General features: G+C 39.6%; 1 protein-coding gene across 1 annotated transcript in view; it reads left to right on the top strand.

Annotated features, from left to right (window-relative positions):
• Positions 1-17,823, top strand: part of LOC125886488 (endonuclease V-like) — a 113,071-nt gene that overhangs the window by 14,222 nt on the left and 81,026 nt on the right. Inside the window, exons 5-7 of the mRNA XM_049572735.1 lie at positions 3,192-3,304; positions 13,925-13,993; positions 14,193-14,321. Of these exons, the coding sequence (XP_049428692.1) occupies positions 3,192-3,304; positions 13,925-13,993; positions 14,193-14,321 (311 nt within the window). The remainder of the gene's footprint in view (positions 1-3,191; positions 3,305-13,924; positions 13,994-14,192; positions 14,322-17,823) is intronic.

The raw sequence follows: 17,823 nt of genomic DNA, 5'->3' as shown, positions 1-17,823 counted from the left end.
GAATATTGCCTCCCATTTACTGCCATTCAATACAAGCAGAGGGGAAAATATAACCTTTGCTTCCTCTGGCAAAGCAAATTTGTATCTTTGCATCGCATGGAGTTCAACTTTGGTAAACTGACCAACCGCAACCTCAACCAATAGCAAAGAAGTATATGTGAAGGGTCAGTGATTGATGCTACACTTCTAAAAAAATGAGGGAACATTTAAATCACACATCAGAGCTTGATGAACAAATTCAAATTGAAAATCTTCACTAATGTACACTATAATTTTTTATTTCTTTTTTTAAAGATTTTTTTTGGGCATTTTAGTTTTATTCGATAGGACAGACAAGTGTGATGGGGGAGAGAGAGAGGGAGTGGCATGCAGCAAAGGGGCGCCTGCTCTATCCACTAAGCCACCGATGCCCCGTACACTGTATAATTTGTTGAGAACAAAATGACGTAACAGTGGTCAGTGGAAACCAAAATCAACCCATTGAGGGCTGGATTCAAAATCACACCGAAAGCAAAAACTTGAAATCACAGGCTGATCCAACTTGTGTGAATTTTATTGCAGCAACTCATAATGTGACTCACACCCAACGTCTGGGCATGCTCCTGATGAGTCTGAGGATGGTGTCCTGGGCGATCACTTCCCAGAGCTGGATCAGGGCATCAGTGACCTTTTGTACAGTCTGTGGTGGTACTTGGCAACGTCGGAATCACTGATACATAACATCCTTAAGGTGCCGAACTGGATTTAGGTCAGGAGAATGAGAGGGCCAGTCACTGGCATCAATGCCTTTGTCGTCCAGGAACTGCCTACACACTCTGGTCACATGAGGCCAGGCATTGTCCTGCACCTAGAGGAACCCAGGGCCCACTGCACCAGCGTTAGGTCTGACAATCACTCTGAGGATTTCATCACGGTACCTAACAGCAATCAGGGTACTGTTGGCTATGACATGAAGGTCTGTGCGACCCTCCAAGGATATGCCTCCCCAGACCATCACTGACCCACCGTCAAATCAGACAGTTTGGATGATCTGCTCAGTGAGAACCTGCACCAGTGGCAGACCTGCCAATACTGGTGTTCTCTGGCGAATGACAATCGAGCTGCACAGTGCTGGGCTGTGAGCACAGGTCCCACTAGAGGACGTCGGGCCCTCATGCCACCCTCATGGAGTCTGTTTCTGACAGTTTGGTCAGAAACATGTACACTAGTAGCCTGCTGGAGGTCACTGGCAGTGCTCCTCCTGTTCCTCCTCACACAAAGGAGCAGGTACCGGTCCTGCTGCTGGGCTGGTGCCCTTCTACGGCCCTGTCCAGCTCTCCGCATGTAATGGCCGGTCTCCTGGTATCTCCTCCATGCTCTTGAGACTGTGCCATGAAACGCAGCAAACTTTCTTGCCACTGCACATATGGATGTGCCATCCTGGAGGAGCTGGACTAACTTTGCAACCTGATTTGGTAGCAGGTAGTGCCTCATGCAACCAGTTGTGACAAGGACACTAACAGAACACAAAACCAGAGAAGAATCAGTCAGAAAGGATAAGGAGAGAGCAACTGTCTGTGTCTACCACATGCAAAATTCCCTTTTGGGGGGTTGTCTTGCTTTTGCCTCTCCATTGCACTTGTAGTCAGCAGGTGAAATTGATTCACAATAATTTGTGCTTCCTAAATGGCCAGATTGATATCCCTGACGCTTACCTGACTTGGTGTTATACTGTGACCATTACGTGTTCCCTTTTTATTTGAGCAGTGTATGTTTGACCAGCCAAAGTAGTTTGATATTGACTATGTAAAATACAATGTGCCCCACATGAGACATGCCACCTGGCTGGCAGTAAGTCAGGACAGAATGTAAGAAAATGGAAAAGTTACCAAAAACATAATGTTTTGCAGTAGTTATTAGCAGGCTAGTTTTCTGTGTCAGTCACATTAAAGGGAAATTTCGGTTTATTACAACCTGTCTCCTATCGTCCTAAATTTGTTTCAAGTGACTAGTGACATAAAAATAATAGTTAGCATGTTAGCCGTTAGTCTAGATACAGCAGGGGCGCATAGTAGCATCAGACCTGTTAAAACGTAAGTGAACGGGCATACTTCAAGTGCAAAGTTAGTCCACTAAACAAGCTTTTTTTCCACAAAGACCGTCTCATATCGTTAGGATATGATTATTCGAAAAATTATTCGAAAAATTGTCGAACAGTTGCCATGATTTTCGAATTGTGTTTTTGCTTGTGTTGCCCATCCCTACTGGCTACCGCTATGAACAATGAACAGCCAAAGAAGTATTTAGCTGGTCGCAATCTGCAATTCACCACTAGATGCCACCAAACCCCTCTAAATCTTACACACTTCACCTTACAATAGATGTAAAGGTCCTCCAGAGGGGAATATTCTCAGTACCTTGGAAATGTTAATTTGCTTTCTTTCTGCAAGTGAGATGAGCAGAGTGATATAAGTCTTGTGTCTGTGCGTTAAGAATGGAGCTGGAGTCAGAACGTGGTTAGCCTAGCTTAGCACAAAGCCTAAGCAAAGACTCCTAACAGGTTTGTCCCCCTGAAACCACAAATTGCCATTTTTACATTTCTGTTTCTGTACAGATTAAAGAAACAAGATACAACATGTAAGCCAGTTTAGACGTTTTGGTAGATGTTTTTTTTTTCCACTCTGGACAGAACCAGCCTACTTACTTTCTTGACTCCAGCTCTGTGCCTAATGTACAGACATGAGGTTGATGTCAATCTCCTCATCTCACTCTTGGTTAGAAAGCAAATAAAGGTATTTCTTAGTGACACTCAAAATATTCCTTTGAGCTATTTTATCAGACAGAGAGGGAGAACAAGATGAAGTACTGCATGCTTATCTTAAATGTATCTGCCCTCAGGAGACACCTGACAAACAGTAAGGTCAACTTATTAAATCAGATATTTATATGTGGATCCACTTGAGCTCATTTAAAAACACTTGTTAAGAGTTCAAGGTGAGCCCGGCAAACTGCAGAGGTCAGTTGGATATATTTTGCATGCTGTCTTCTGTCTTAAAAAAAAAAGCCTCAGCAGTCTTGTGTGTGTCAGGCTGTCATCTTGGAACCATGAAATATTTCTTTATGACATCACACAAAGTCATCACTGTTGTGTCAATAGAAACTCTTGTTACTCTAAGTTTGGATTTGACATGGTCTATGTTTGGACCCTGCAGAGTTTGGCCTTGCATGTCACCTGGGAGTGCTGTCAGGGCTGCCATGTGTCGGTGTGGCCAAGAACCTGCTACAAGTGCAGGGTGTCTACAAGAGTGAGGAGCACCAGTCACAGGTGAGAACACCTGTTTTACCCTCCTGTACTTTAGAGTTTTGTCACTCTGTGGCTTTGCTTACAGGACGTATCAGTGTAAAAAAGCTAAAGTGTTTCTTCTTGCTGTGTACAAATGCTGCTTCTGTATAAAGCTGCCCGACATGACAAGAGTCAATAGATGAATTATTTCAGTTACGTTATCAAAGTGTAATTACTGTTTTCTGTTGTGTGTCTGCTTTCTAAAATAAGCAATGAAATGTCAGAGAGGGACAAAGCAAAGGACAGAATCCTCAATTACTTTTGATTGTGCGTGTGAACTCACACTTGCATGTCTGTCTGCATGTGCATGTGAATATGTGTGGGTGTTAGTGTGTAGGCTGTTTTGACAGTGTGACTTTTATTACAAGCCAAGGCCTCCTTGTGTAGCTAATGCACAACGAGGCCTGTGACTTTCTGAATACAAATCAAGCTGGAACAAATACCTATTGGTCAAAGTAAACCTGTGGGACAGCACAAACTGGATTTCATTAATATGCAAATGTTCACTTTGTTTCAGTCTGTAGCCTCAGTGACCTGTTGAGGAAAGAATAAAAACAAGTCAAAGTAAAATCTGTCTCATGAACAGAGGCCTGTACACTGAAACAAGTTCAATATACCCAGGATATCTTCTGGTTATCTGGTTTTACTAAACCAAACATTGGCCATCCTGCTAACTAGTATCATGAAACTGGTTATCCACTTGTTTAGTAAAGTCTGAGTTTTCCTATCCAGCAATGAGTGTGTGCATATAAAAGAAGAGGGGTTGTTAATTACAGATATCATCAAAACCACGTCAAATGATATGAGATGAAACTATAATATTATTGTACCTGCAGGAGTGTTGTGTTTAAGGTACACCAAAAAGTCATATTTAACAGAGTGAAATATAAATGATAGCCAAAAATCTCACAACAGAGTAAGAAGATGTAGAAACACTAGAAATCAAGGCTTAATATACATGTAGGTATTATCATACATGGCTTAAGTTTGAGTGAGTATTTAAAATTACTACTTAACTACTACTTAAAAGTAATTTCAGACTATTTCTGTTCCTGAATCTTTTTATTTTCAGGCATCATCACAGGTGTATCATGTTATTCTGAGCTACAGTGATGAATCAAAGCGTAAAATCCGCCACAGTGTCGGTCATTACTCTGTCGATAAAAAACTTTGCACAGTTAAAATGCAGCTAAAATCATTACGTGAACATGATATCTCAAGAAGTCCAATTGGACTGAACGCTGAACTGATTAGAATTTGGTGGTCAAAGGTCAAGGTCATTATTACCTTGTGTCCGTCTTATTCTTGTGAACATGACATTGCAAGAATGCTCAATGGGAATTTCCTCAAATTTGGCAAGAATGTGGATTTTGGTGATCAAACATCACTTAGACCTCACCAAACATGTTTTTGGGTATAACTCAAGAGTTCAGATGCTAGTTATGACAAAACTTAACACAACTGTCTAATAGGATAAAATGATGAAGTGATGGCATTTTATATTAAAAAGGTCAAAGGTCAACTTCATTGTCACATAATGTTTTTTTACTTTTCTTTCCATTCCTCAGTGTCATAACTGAGGAACAGAAGAGGTTACTTTTGGTCAGATATTGAATTAGAGACACTAATCTTGGGTGTCAACCTTAAACTCTGCTGTTTATATAGATTGTTTGTGCTGCCAGGTTGAAGATGACTATAAAACATCTGAATGTTAAAATATGTAGCTTCTTCGCAGCAACATCCACATTTAAAGCATTGTCAACCGTCGTGGCTTCATATGAGTCTGGATAGATATGGATGTAAACCGCAACGTGACTGGGTCAAGGAGATATACAACCGCGAGGCAATCATTCTAGTTTTCCAGTGATCTGATTGGTCAGTGGTCAGGGTGTTGACAGACTGTGATCTCTGAAAGAGTGAACTAGCTTCTAAGTACTGAAAACCCAGAGTTAACCCAGACGTTTGCATGCTAACTCCAAATTGCCCCTCGGGGACAAATAAAGTGTTTTGAATTGAATTGAATTGAATTCTTGTTACAGGCCTCTGGTGTCTAGATATAGTCTAAAGTATGAGGATAAACACAGCAAATTGTCTTTAATTTAACTTTAGTAACTTATATTGTAACTTTTATTCTACATGTGGAGTCCAGATGCATTTCCACACACTATATTTTGACTCTAATTTTGGCTGTCCACCTTGAGACTGTGCTGATTGCACAGATCATCTGTGCTGCCAGGTTAAAGATGTGTGTGAAGCATCCATGTTTTGTGACATGTAGCTTTATTGCAGCACCATCCATATTTGAAGCATTGTCAGTGTCGTGGCTACATATGAGAATGGACAGACATGGATGTAAATGATAATATGGCTGGTTAGCGGAGGCATACAACTGCTAGGCAGTAATTCTAGTTTTCCATTGTCATGATTGGGTAGTTGTCAGGATGTTAACAGGTTGTGAGCCGATGTCATCTAAAATTAACCTGCTCTGCAGCTTAACTGTTGAGCATAAGGGACCCTGGTGATTTTTCCTGTGAAAAGTGAACTAGCTTCGTAGTACTGAAAACCCAGAGTTAACAGTGAAGTCACCGTGCTGTAACTCCAAATCCTTCTTCACAGCACAGGCTTCTGGTGTCTTGATACAGTCTTAAGTAAGAGGATAAGCACAGTAAATTGTGTTTAACTCCTACATGGGGACTGTAGATGCATTTACACACCCGTTAATTTATCTGTTGTCCCGCTGGATCTTCAGTGTTTTAGAATTGCAACCTGAAGCAAACTAACACCAACATGATGAGAGAAACTCTTGTTGCTCTGAGGTGACAGTAATGATAAGTCATCTTGAGTGCTTCACCTGACAAAAATATCATCATGCAAATTCTTCGTAGATAACATCAGTTTTTAGAATAGCAGTGATTTCCTGTGATGCTGGTGATAAATGCTATTTCAGAATTTTTCTAAGGGAAGCAGTGTTGATGGCTTTAGCAATCATCTCATCTACTGCTAAGTCAATTAGCAGGCAAAGAGACTCTGCTTATAACCCCAGCGGTCTTCATGCAGTAGTGGAACATACTAATTCAATTCTCTGTAGGAGTGTATCCATCTCCCTCAATTACTGTTAGTGGCTTTGCCGTCAGAAAATGTTGGTCTGTCTCCACCGTAGGGAAGAATCTGATCTCCTTGTTTCCACAAAACATGGTCACCTCTGAGGATGCAGTCACACATATCTGCTGATACTAATCCTAGTGGCTCAGGCATGTTCATTTTAGGTATCAGGTAACGTCGGCACAATACATCCATGCATCTCTGGGCTCAAGCTATCAGCTTGAGATCAGTGTCTGCGCATGAAATTTTAGAATTCCCTCCCTGTCCATATTGCTGTAATTTTCTGTCTGGGGCTCTGTCTAATTTGTCTACAGGCACGGCACAGAATTGCGATGCCTCAGGTCAACACCGGCGTCGATGTTTGAGCACTTGATCTGTGAAGTAATCTGTGAAACACAAACCATATCAGGCTCCCTACCAAATTGCAGAAAATTAGCCAATAAGAAATAAGATTAGCCATTACAGGATCTACATGCGCACTGCCACGCACCACTGACAAGCAATATACTGCCATACTCCATTAGATGTCAGAAAAAGTTGCCAAAAACACTGGCAGCACACAGAGTTTTCAGATACCAACCTGCAGTCTGAGTGTTTGTGAAGGTTACAGAGAACTTCCTCTCAGCTACTGTAATTAAATGTGCAGGCCTCGAGAGTAAAGGTGTGTGTGTCTTTATCAGACACAGAATCACAGAAAGTATTGATGTGAGGATGTAACACTTGAGAGCAAAAGTATTGTGTTGAGTGCTTGAACAATACACATACATGGATAGAGAGCTTGTCCTTGTCTCTTCTTAAGAAACGTTGTTCAGCATTTTAGGAAATATGCCCATGTGGTTTCTTCCTGACAGTGAGATGAGAAGATCTATATCACGCTCATGTGTGCGTTAAGTACAGAGTTGGAGCTGGTAGGTTAGTTTTTATCCAACAACAGCACCGTTAAGCTACTTTACATCACAGTGAGGTAACCATGTGTGGTACAATTGTGTCTGTACAAACTAATACTAAAAGTAGTTTTTATGCTTTATTACTTTTATTAATTTACTTTCCTTCCAAAAGTGAAACAAAAAATCCATCTGGTCTTTAATGTCTTTGTGATAAATACATAGTAGGACATGGTTTGCCCAGCTTTAGCATGAAGACTAAGGAAAAAGATGCAACTCCTCCTGCTGATTTGTCATTTTACATTTCTGTTTTTGTACAGATTAAACAAAACACACACTGCATGCTAATTTGTGATCTGTAGAGTTGTATGTAGGTGGATTTTTGGACAGAGCCAAATTAGACTAAGCTAGGATAACCATATTTTACCATATTTTCATTCTAACTCTGTACTTACCGTAAGTTGCATTCCCGTAAAGTAAATTTTCAGGGGAAGTTGCCACAGGCAGGTCGATTTGTTGCTAAAAGCTACTAAATGATGTGATCTTATTGCTGAGTTGTCGCTGCTGCTGATGTCACTCAAAATGCCAGTCACTCAATTTGACAGCCAGTCAAACAGACCGTGAGAAAAGAAAAGAAAAGAAAAGCATGTGTGCGTTTTAGCATTTGAGTCACTTTTCGAAAGTTGCTAAAAGTTTCTAAATTTTAAAAGTAGCTTAGTTTGTTTGTAGGTGGTTTTCTAAAAAAGAGGTTGCCAGGGTAGTCTGAAAAGTTGCTTAACCTAGCAACATAATTGCTACATTGGCATCACTGGTCAGCAGAATGGGAGGAGCAGAAAAACATCCTGTTACTCACAATATTCAAGTGCAGCTACCTTCCAACCCAGTCGCCAGAATAAGTGTTGCCATTGTTTGTTTCTGCAAACATTACATTTTCATGTTATCATGTAACGGATATGTCGAAACATCACGTGTGTGGATGCGTAGGTCTAGGCACAAAAACCACTTGGTTATGGTGAGGAAAAGATCATGTTTTGGCTTAAAGTACCTGGTTTTTGGGGCACAAGCCCTGCTAAAAAAGCGGCGATGGATGGCTAAAAAAAACCACCCACTTTTGGGGCTAAAAAGCTGCAGGAAAAACAACAATGACATGCTAAAAAACAAACAGTGTTGTTGTTTGTTGGTCTTGAACACTGGTCTGCAGTGGTCAGCTTCTGCGACATGTGGCCCACTGAGTATGTGCAGAAGTGTATCTCCCGCCCACAGACTTTACATTGCGTTAATGTCACTGATTTTAATATCGGTTTTCTTTGCTCAAGGAAAGCTTCACAACTATAAAACCTCTATGGATCAAAAATTCTCAACAGAAAGATTCATAATTCATAATTGTTTGCAGTTTGAGATGTCCTGTCAACAGTGTTATAGACGTCTCTTTTATAATAGTGTTCTATGTGAAAAATGCCTTTTGGGCCTCAGAGGATTTTTTTTGACTGCAATACCATGAGTGGCCATTGTGAAAAAATGTAAGCAAGACTGAGTGGCATTTGTGGGGGCCGGAGATGTCTCGCCTAAGTGACACGCCATCCACCATCCCCTCGACCTCAAGATGATGAAATCCCTGTTTCCACCAAACACTTTCAGTATGGTACCTTTGGAACTGAAGGTAACCTTTTCAGACATGGTACCTAGACCCTAGGTTTGTTTAGCATTCCCATCACAAACAGTGGTTCTAAATGTAGGCAGAATTGTTGTCACTCAATGCTCTGTCCATCACTCCCTGTATTTCCTCATCACCAGTGACACAGATGGAAGTCTGCACCTCATTTTGGACCACAGAAGGAGGTTGCACGCCAACATTTTCAGAACAAAATAGAATTGTGGGTTTGTGCATTTAATCCTTCTCAGGCAAGCACAGGGGTTTAGTGTTGCTGTAACCTACAGGAACAATGCTCCGCAATGCTTAGTTTTTCTCCAAGTGAGGATTAGAAAATATGCAGTTCACATAATCCTGTTGAAATTAACACATATTTTTAAACAGTTGAAGATTCACTCATTACTAAAAGTGTATGTCATCCAGGAGAGACAATAAAAACTAATGGCATGGTCAAAGTTGTCACAGTGAAATTTAAGGTGTGTTGATGGACATCATCAATTCATGCACTGAGTAAGATTACAAGTAAACATTCCATCATTAAAGTTGCTGGCAGTCGGCCCAGTGAATTAGGTTATTTTTTTCTCAGACTACAGCTGCTGCTAGAGGCAGCAAAATATTCTTTCATTTCATGGTTATAGTTTATTAATATATATAAAACTTGCCACAGTATGAACAGTGGTTACATAAGCTTCAAAACCAGCCACAGCTCAGCCCTGAGCAGAGTTGCCGTTCTCTACTGACCAATCAATGGACTGCAGTGTTTCTTGCTCCACCTTTTAGTACCAGATCTATGTGCTAGGTACCCCAGCAGAGGGGTGACCAAAGATGGGGACAGTAAAGAACGGTTCAATTTTTGCCATTTTCAGTGGAAACGGAAAAAATCCGTACTGAACTGAACCATATCAGACTGCTTGGTGGAAACAGGGCTTTAGTGTTTGATTACATCAGTGCCATCTTGTCATTGTCTCATCTTAGTCTTAGTCTTACTCTAGATGATACAGGATGGTCCCATTGGTACCATCCACTACTTAGTTGTGGATGATACAACAACTAAGTAGTGGAAACAGGAAAAAATGTGTACTGAACTGAACTGAACCGTACCGGACTGCTTGGTGAAAACAGGGCTAAAGTCAGCTCATATACTACGTCACTTTAAAATGATACTGATATAATACATATGAAAAGTACAAACGTAACATATTTGTGGTTTGTGCAAACCTACAATGTAAACATTTTCTTCTGGCAACTGGGCTGTACCTTCAGAATCTTCACAATATTCAAGTAGCCTTGATTTTGCAACATTTTGGATTTGGAGCAGTTCATTAACACGTGAAACCAGATACAAATAAACTTTGCATAGGTTCTTTTAAATTAGCTCCATAGATTGTTTAACTGTTAATGTTGTATAGCCAGCAAGGCTTCTATTTTTAACATTTCGTAATTGTTTTCATCGACGTGCAGACTGACGTAAACGATTTTCCTGACTCGGTTGTTTTTTATTACAGTTCTAGACAATGACATAAATACAGCATTAATGACAAAAAATGAATAAATAAATGTATAAATTAATTAAATAAATAAATAAAGCTGCAGATTGAGAAAAATTCTCCTGTTCCAGTGCAGGGAGATTAAAACGTGACTCTTGAAACCGCACTTTCTTTAGCATTAAAGAATGGACCAGATGACTGAGATGAAGTATGTACAGTCTTTTAAACAGCCACATGTCTGTGAAAGATTGTATGCATCCTTTTGAAGTGTCCTTGAACAGAACAGTCCCTCTCTACCTGCTCAGTCGCTGTATGTTTCTAGCAGCTGAAAGACCAGCAGATGTAAATGTAAAGTGTCTAAGCTTGAATAGTGGCAGGGGATTGCAGTGTGTTTTATCTGTGCGATCGGAGATGAAAGAAAAAGAATACAACAGTAGAAAAAAATATCTCTTTTCTTCCTCTTTGTCCTCAATACACATTGGGAAACTGATATCCTTGTTGTTGAAGTTCATGCTGCTCGGCGTCCTTCAGATGTTAGGTCCTCTCTTTTCTCTCCCTCCTCTCTTTCTCCTTCTCTTTACCTCTAGTGTATCTCCCCTCCTCTCCCACCCCATCCCCTTTCTTCCTCTCAATTCCCTTTTCTCCCATCTCACCTCTTTTTCTTTGTCCCTCCATGTCTCTCTGTCTCACTGATACCCTGGCTGTAACTCAAACTAGTGTGTTATTGATGACTTGTTCTGTCTTCCTGACTTGTGCTATTCTGGCTTCAGTCCTACTCTGGCTTTGTAGGAGCCAAACCTCTCTCACACAAGCACACACTCACACACATTGTTGGCCTCATCCCAGCCAGGATCGGAGGCCCTGCGCGGCCCCTCCTGTCTCCCTGCTGGCTGCTTGCTGTAATCAGTCATAGTAGAGCAGACACCCCATCCATCATGGAGGCTAAGTTCCCTTCATCGCCGTGGCCCATAACCCACAGCACACCTGTCGACAGCGGCCCACATCACTACTTCTGACTTTGCTCCATCTCTTCAACTGAGACTAAAACTTAAGTTTCTATAGAAGTTTTTAAGTATGTTTTTAAAAGTACTTATGTACATATTTCTTCAAAATGAAGTTAATTTTAATTCATCATCCACTAATAAGAAACATGAAGAATCTTACAGGTTTAGTCTAAGCCTTGAGTTTGGTATTTCAGCTGTCATCATCTTGGTTTTTTGGAGAGAGAAGTGACCATATTTAGAAGGGGGGGTGGATCTGACTCTCAGACTTCAGCAAAGTCAATCAGACAGCCTGTCACTCAAGCAGCCCCGCCCTTAAATATGTGGAACTTTAAACCTTAATAAAATGCAAAGGGTTGAGTAATATAAAAAAAATCATCCCCTCTACAGTTGTCATGAATGTTGAAATTAGCTATAGAGACCAAAACTGTTTTGTTTTTTTTTGTACCAGGCTGTAAACATGTTTATTTCTGCTGTCATGTTGGGAATTTTAACATGGGGGTCTGTGGGGATTGACTGGCTTTTGGAGCCAGCCACAAATGGTCTTTCCAAGAACTGCAGTTTTTGGCACTTCTGAATGGGCTTTATTTACAGCCACGGAGGTTGCGGTTTGGTATCTCTCATTAGTAATTCGTCCATGCTTGTTTATGGGGTAAAACACATATCTGTAATAACAGAACAAAAGTTAGCAGACAAACAAATTACAAATGTAATCTGCGATTTTGCTACTACTGTTTATTGTCATTGAGCATTGTTCAACGCCCTCTGTTGGTGACACATCCTTGATTACAATGGCTCCGCACAAAACTGGGGGAAAGGCAGGCTGGTTCCCTAAATAGAATGAGGTTCCAAGAATCCTGAATGGAACTGGTTCAAGAACCTGAGCTAATTGGGTGTTAAAGGGGTATCCCATCCCATCCCATTGTATTCTATCCTATCCTGCTGCATTCTATTCTGTTCTGTTCTCTGTTCTGTTCTGTTCAGTACTGTTCTCTTCTCATCTCTTCTGTTCCGTTCCTTTTTGTTCTTTGTTCTGTTCTCTTCTGTTCTGTTGTATTTCATCCTATTCCATTCCATTCCACTCCACTTCTTTTGTATCACTGTTGGATTTGTCAGAACGTTTGTGGTTGTACAGCCGTGTTACAGAGTGAAGGTTCATTCATTTTTATCATGAATCTGCAGCAGTAACAGCCATGGCTGGAGGCTTTCAGTTTGTCCATACCATTCTGGTGAACGTGATATCTCAAGAACACCTTGAGGGAATTTCTTTAAATTTGGCACAAACATCAACTTGTACTCAACAATGAATTGATTAGAATTTGGTGGTCAAAGGTCACTGTGACCTCACAGAAAATGTTTTTGGCCATAACTCAAGAATTCATATGCTAATTACGACAAAATTTCACACAACTGTCAAATGGGATGAAATGATAAAATGATAGTATATATCCACAAGGTCAAAGGTCAACTTCACTTGCTATTTTCTCAGCATTTGAAAATATTGTTTGGTCAAAATTTTACATTTGTTGAGTGTTGTAGTTTATAAGAACGAGCAACATTTTGTCACTGATTTTCTTTTGTTAGAATATTTTTTGTTATTTAAAAATGTTTTTGAATAAAGGGTGACAAAATTCTTTTTGACGTTTGTTGACAATATTTGTTAAAAAAAAAAACCTTCTTTTTACTATTTTTTTGATAAATATTTTGCAAGAAAAGAACTTAAACACTTAATAATAAACATTTTTATCAAACTTTTTTTCTTTTAATATAAAAACTTTAACTTCTATCAAATTCTACAGCAGGCACTACAGCTGACTGTGATCACGAGTCCAATCACCCACCATAATGTTTGGTTTACCAGCTGCATCTGAACCTCTTACAAACTCATTGGTAAATTTAACCAGCAGTTAACCAAAGATGTTGGTAAATGACATTTTCTTACAGAGAAAAAAAAATTCCTACAGTGTCCTAAAGCTGGATAAAAACACACATAGGCCTACTGTTGTTTTTGCATTGTAATGCCATTCACTGATGTCCCTAAAGTTGGTATATTAAAGGCAAAGGCACAATAACAAGTTTTGTTTTTGTTGCCTATTGCAATATTTTCATCAGGTTGTCAACATTTGTACTTAGTTCTTAGTCTCAGTAGGAATATTTCTGTTTTATTTTAAACATTGAAATGTTTAAAATGACAGCAAATATTGGTATTACGGTACACTATTTGTATTTTGTCAGCCAAGAACTTAATTTGCCATCCTTAAAAAAGATACCGTAGTTTGTTTTTCAGTATGGAGTTTTAAAACATACCACAGCTCTGAATGTGTGGAGGTGAAAGTGCAGTCACACAGAGGTTAAAGAATAAGAAGAGAGTGTGAAGCCTTCACAGCAGGTTAATAGTTTGTTTCAGTCGGCTGCTATTTGTATTGGCATGCTGTACATCTTTTTTGACTTTGATTTATGTTCCTTTGCCTCCGCAGATAGCTGCTCTGCAGAAGGGAGGAGACAGCTTCCCACTCACAGCCGCCTCAGGCAAAGTGCTTGGAAAGGTGCGGCAAAGGACAGACACACAAAAAAATACAAACAAATACTTTTAACAAAGATGTTGTTTTGTTGCTGCTGACTTCAAAGGACACCCACCCTGCTAAAAGTCAAACTCAACAAAATGTGTATGACGATTACAATCACAGAGAGGGAGACAAGTTGATAAGTTACCTGAGACATTTTTGTGTGTGTGTGTGTGTTCAGGCATTGCGAAGCTCCGACAAGAGCTCTAAGCCGGTGTATGTGTCTGTTGGCCACAAGATCAGTGTGGACACAGCTGTACGCCTAACACATTCCTGCTGCCGCTACCGGGTTCCAGAGCCCATCAGACAGGTACACACACACACACACACACACACACACACACACACACACACAGAGCAAGGTGCAAAAAGACACAGGAATCAGACAAAAGTTGATCTCGTCAGCGGTGAGGCAGAGTGAGCAGTGCGGATCACTTGTATAACAGCTTCCTGAGGTGAAGCGGGGAGGTGTGAGCATCGTGCTGTGTGTTTCAGCAGCAGGGCCTGGGAGACTTGTAAGAATTCAGGGAACAATAAATGCAGCCAAATTAGGGATGCTCCAATTTTTTTTTAAATTCCAGTAGCAATGCAGAAAACCATGTTTCAGGCAATAATACAATGCTAATTGTCAGGGAATGTTCCCTACAAAGTTACAGTGTGACAGTGAATATTCCTTTTGCTCCAAGGCAGACTAACAATCCCTTTTTCTGCCTTGCAGCTTATTGCTGATGCTGTTGCTACTAGCCTAAAAATATTTTTGCACTGACATCATCAGATGTGTTAACAGCATCAGGTTGAATTGACGGGAAGGTGTCATGAAATACTCTGAAATACTTTTTCTCCTACTGCTCTGCTCACTTACATATTGTTTGTCACATGTTTTGTTTTTTAAAATGTATCACCCATTATTATATTGGAAACTGGGACAAATCATGTCATACCAAAAATGCCTTAAAATTAGAACTTATCATTAAACTAATTACATGTCTGGGGTGAACATTGTTTTTAAAGGATTTTTTATATATGAATTGGATATGATTGATAAAATACTTTGATCTGCTTGCATGATACCTGATGACATTAGGAGTGCCCCAACAGTGTTACCTCTGAAAGTTAAGTTGAAGACCTTCCTTTTTAGCCTCAAATTCCAGTGGTCTAGTATGACAATTTGAACAACTATTTTGTTTCATTTTATCATATAGCAACATGGTGGTGCAGTGGTTAGTATGGTCGCCTCACAGTAAAAGGGTTTCAGGGTCAGACCCAGGGTGGGGAGTCTGAACTTCAGGGTGGGGTAGTCCTGTGTGGAGTTTGCATGTTATTCCTGTGTCAGCGTGGGTTTTCTTCAGGCACTCTGGCTTCCTCCCACAGTCCAAAGACATGCAGACGAGGTTAATTTGTGACTATTAATTGTCCGTAGGTGTGAATGAGAGTGTTAATGGTTGTCTGTCTCTACGTGTCAGCACTGTAATTGTCTGGCGTCCAGGGTGTACCCTGCCTCTCGCCCAAGCTGAGATAGGCTCCAGCCCCCCCTTTACTGGTTTATTGATTTATCTATTATTTCAGATTTTTTAGTTTTGTTTGACTCATGTGTTATCATCCTTTTTTGGTCTATTTATCTCATTTTGTTCTGTTTTTAGTTCTTTTTATATGTTTAAATTCTTATTTATTATTGTCTTTTAATGGTCTATTTTTAGTATTATTATTTTTTATCATTTTTTTTATAACTAACACATGTCTTCTTAGATTTTATTGGTTTATCCTTCATCTTTATTATAATTTTATTATTTCAGGGTTTTTTTTAGTTTTATTGGATTTGATTCACTTTTATGGTCAGTTGCTGGCTTTACTTTGTGCCTACAACTTCTACCTCACACTTTGTGCAACATATTGTGCTTCCACCTGGAATGAAATGTGCTATATAAATGAAATTTTGCTTGCTCTCATGTTTTTTAACTTCTAAACTTGCCCTGTGCCAACAGCCTTGTTCCAGACAAGAAATCACAACTTCGAGCAATTAACAAATGTGTTAAAAGCCTATAAAATCTAAAACTAACAGTACGTACGGATAATATTGGTGTAAAAATGTACTGCTATAATCATTTTTGTTTAAAAATAGATTTTTACGAAAATGTTGGCCCTTTAAAGATGTGTCTCAGATTTTTGTCATCTCCGTCAGATTTCAACAAAAACATCATGTAATCAGGTGTAAAAGATGTTGGCTATATCCTAAAGACTCCTGTCTCACTTCCTGGTTTTCAAAAAGGTAGGAATGCTGCTCAGGTCCTGGTGAACTCCCTATTTTTTGATAGATTCATAAAATAAAATTGCTATCGGGTGTGTCACAACCATAAAATGTCAACTCCGTAGCCCCTCTAAATCAAAACTAAATAAGAATTATGGTTTAAAAAATAGTATTTGGATTAGTATTAATAGAACTCTGAGCAACTTTGAAAAATAAAATGGCTTCTCATTGCAACTGCTGTGAAATTCATAAATATTAAAACTTTTTGTCACTGGGAGATTGGCTCATTTAACAGTCAAGACTTTGATCTTTTAAAATATATATTTTCCAGCCTAATTGAAGAGTATAAATCAAGAGGTAAAGAAAATAAGTTTTCCCCCCAGTTCTCAAGTACGAGTGATGTACAGTATCCACTTTATTATGCAAGATTATGTCAGCTATTGGTATCAGCCAGATACAGAATTTCCAACTATATATTGGCTGTGAATATTGGTTGGCATGTGTTGGCCATCATTATGAAGGCTCATCTCTCAGCCAAGTGCTGGAGAAGAGATCATGCTGCAGGATAACAGACACCTTGTTGTGGTGGGATGATTCATTTCTCAGCAGGACAATGACAGCAAGCAAACAGCCAACACTTGAATACCAGCTAAGCAACAAGATGAAAGCCCTCAATGTTTACAGTCACATAGATACAGAGGGACAAATTAAAAGAAAACCTGAATAAATGAGTGGAGGAACATAACAAATGCAGATAATGACTGATTTGATGTGAATCATATGCTGTGGCCTTCACAGTCACCATGTCAGACAACACTCCTAACTACCATTATCACAACAACAAATGAGGGAAAATCTTCAGAAAGAATGCTTTTCATCCTGCCAGTAGACTTTGAGAGACTTGGTGAAACTAACAGGAGTAATGGAGCTGTCATGGAGGCTGGTGGTGGCCCAACACATTACTGATACAGTGTATGAATCCTACTAAAAGATCTGTAGAATCGTTTAAAAACCACAGGACTTTTCACAGGTTCAGATGGGTGTCTGTAAAACATTGATTCCTTTGATTCAGTCTGCAACGAGACAAACTAGTGGATTAGGTCAAGGAGATTGATTAATGTATTTAACTATCATTTAGGCTGTGTCCGAAATCATTCACTCATTCACTCCTCCCTACTCACTATATATAGAAAGTTCTATGTAGAGAACTATATGATATAATATGATATATTCATCTGCAACATAAAATGTCAATGTCACCTTTCAGACACTACTCAGGTCATTTTCTTGGCACCGTTAATTACGTCATTGCTGTCGCACAATTAAAACATGTTGTATCAACGTCAGCTGGTGAACCATCCATAACAAATACTGACATGCATAGTCAAAACTTATAAGAGGGGCCTCCGCAATGCCAGAGCAATCTATTACTCAGCATTAATAGAAGAAAACAAGAATAACCCTAGATTTCTTTTCAGCACTGTAGCCAGGCTGACTGAGAGTCAAAGCTCTATTGAGCTTTGTATTCCTTTAGCCCTTAGCAGTAATGATTTTATGAGCTTTTTTA

The sequence above is a fragment of the Epinephelus fuscoguttatus genome, linkage group LG3, assembly GCF_011397635.1.
Source record: "Epinephelus fuscoguttatus linkage group LG3, E.fuscoguttatus.final_Chr_v1".
Taxonomy (NCBI): Eukaryota; Metazoa; Chordata; class Actinopteri; order Perciformes; family Serranidae; genus Epinephelus; species Epinephelus fuscoguttatus.
Note: the sequence above shows the minus strand (reverse complement) of the source record. Positions and strands in the feature narration are given on the sequence as shown.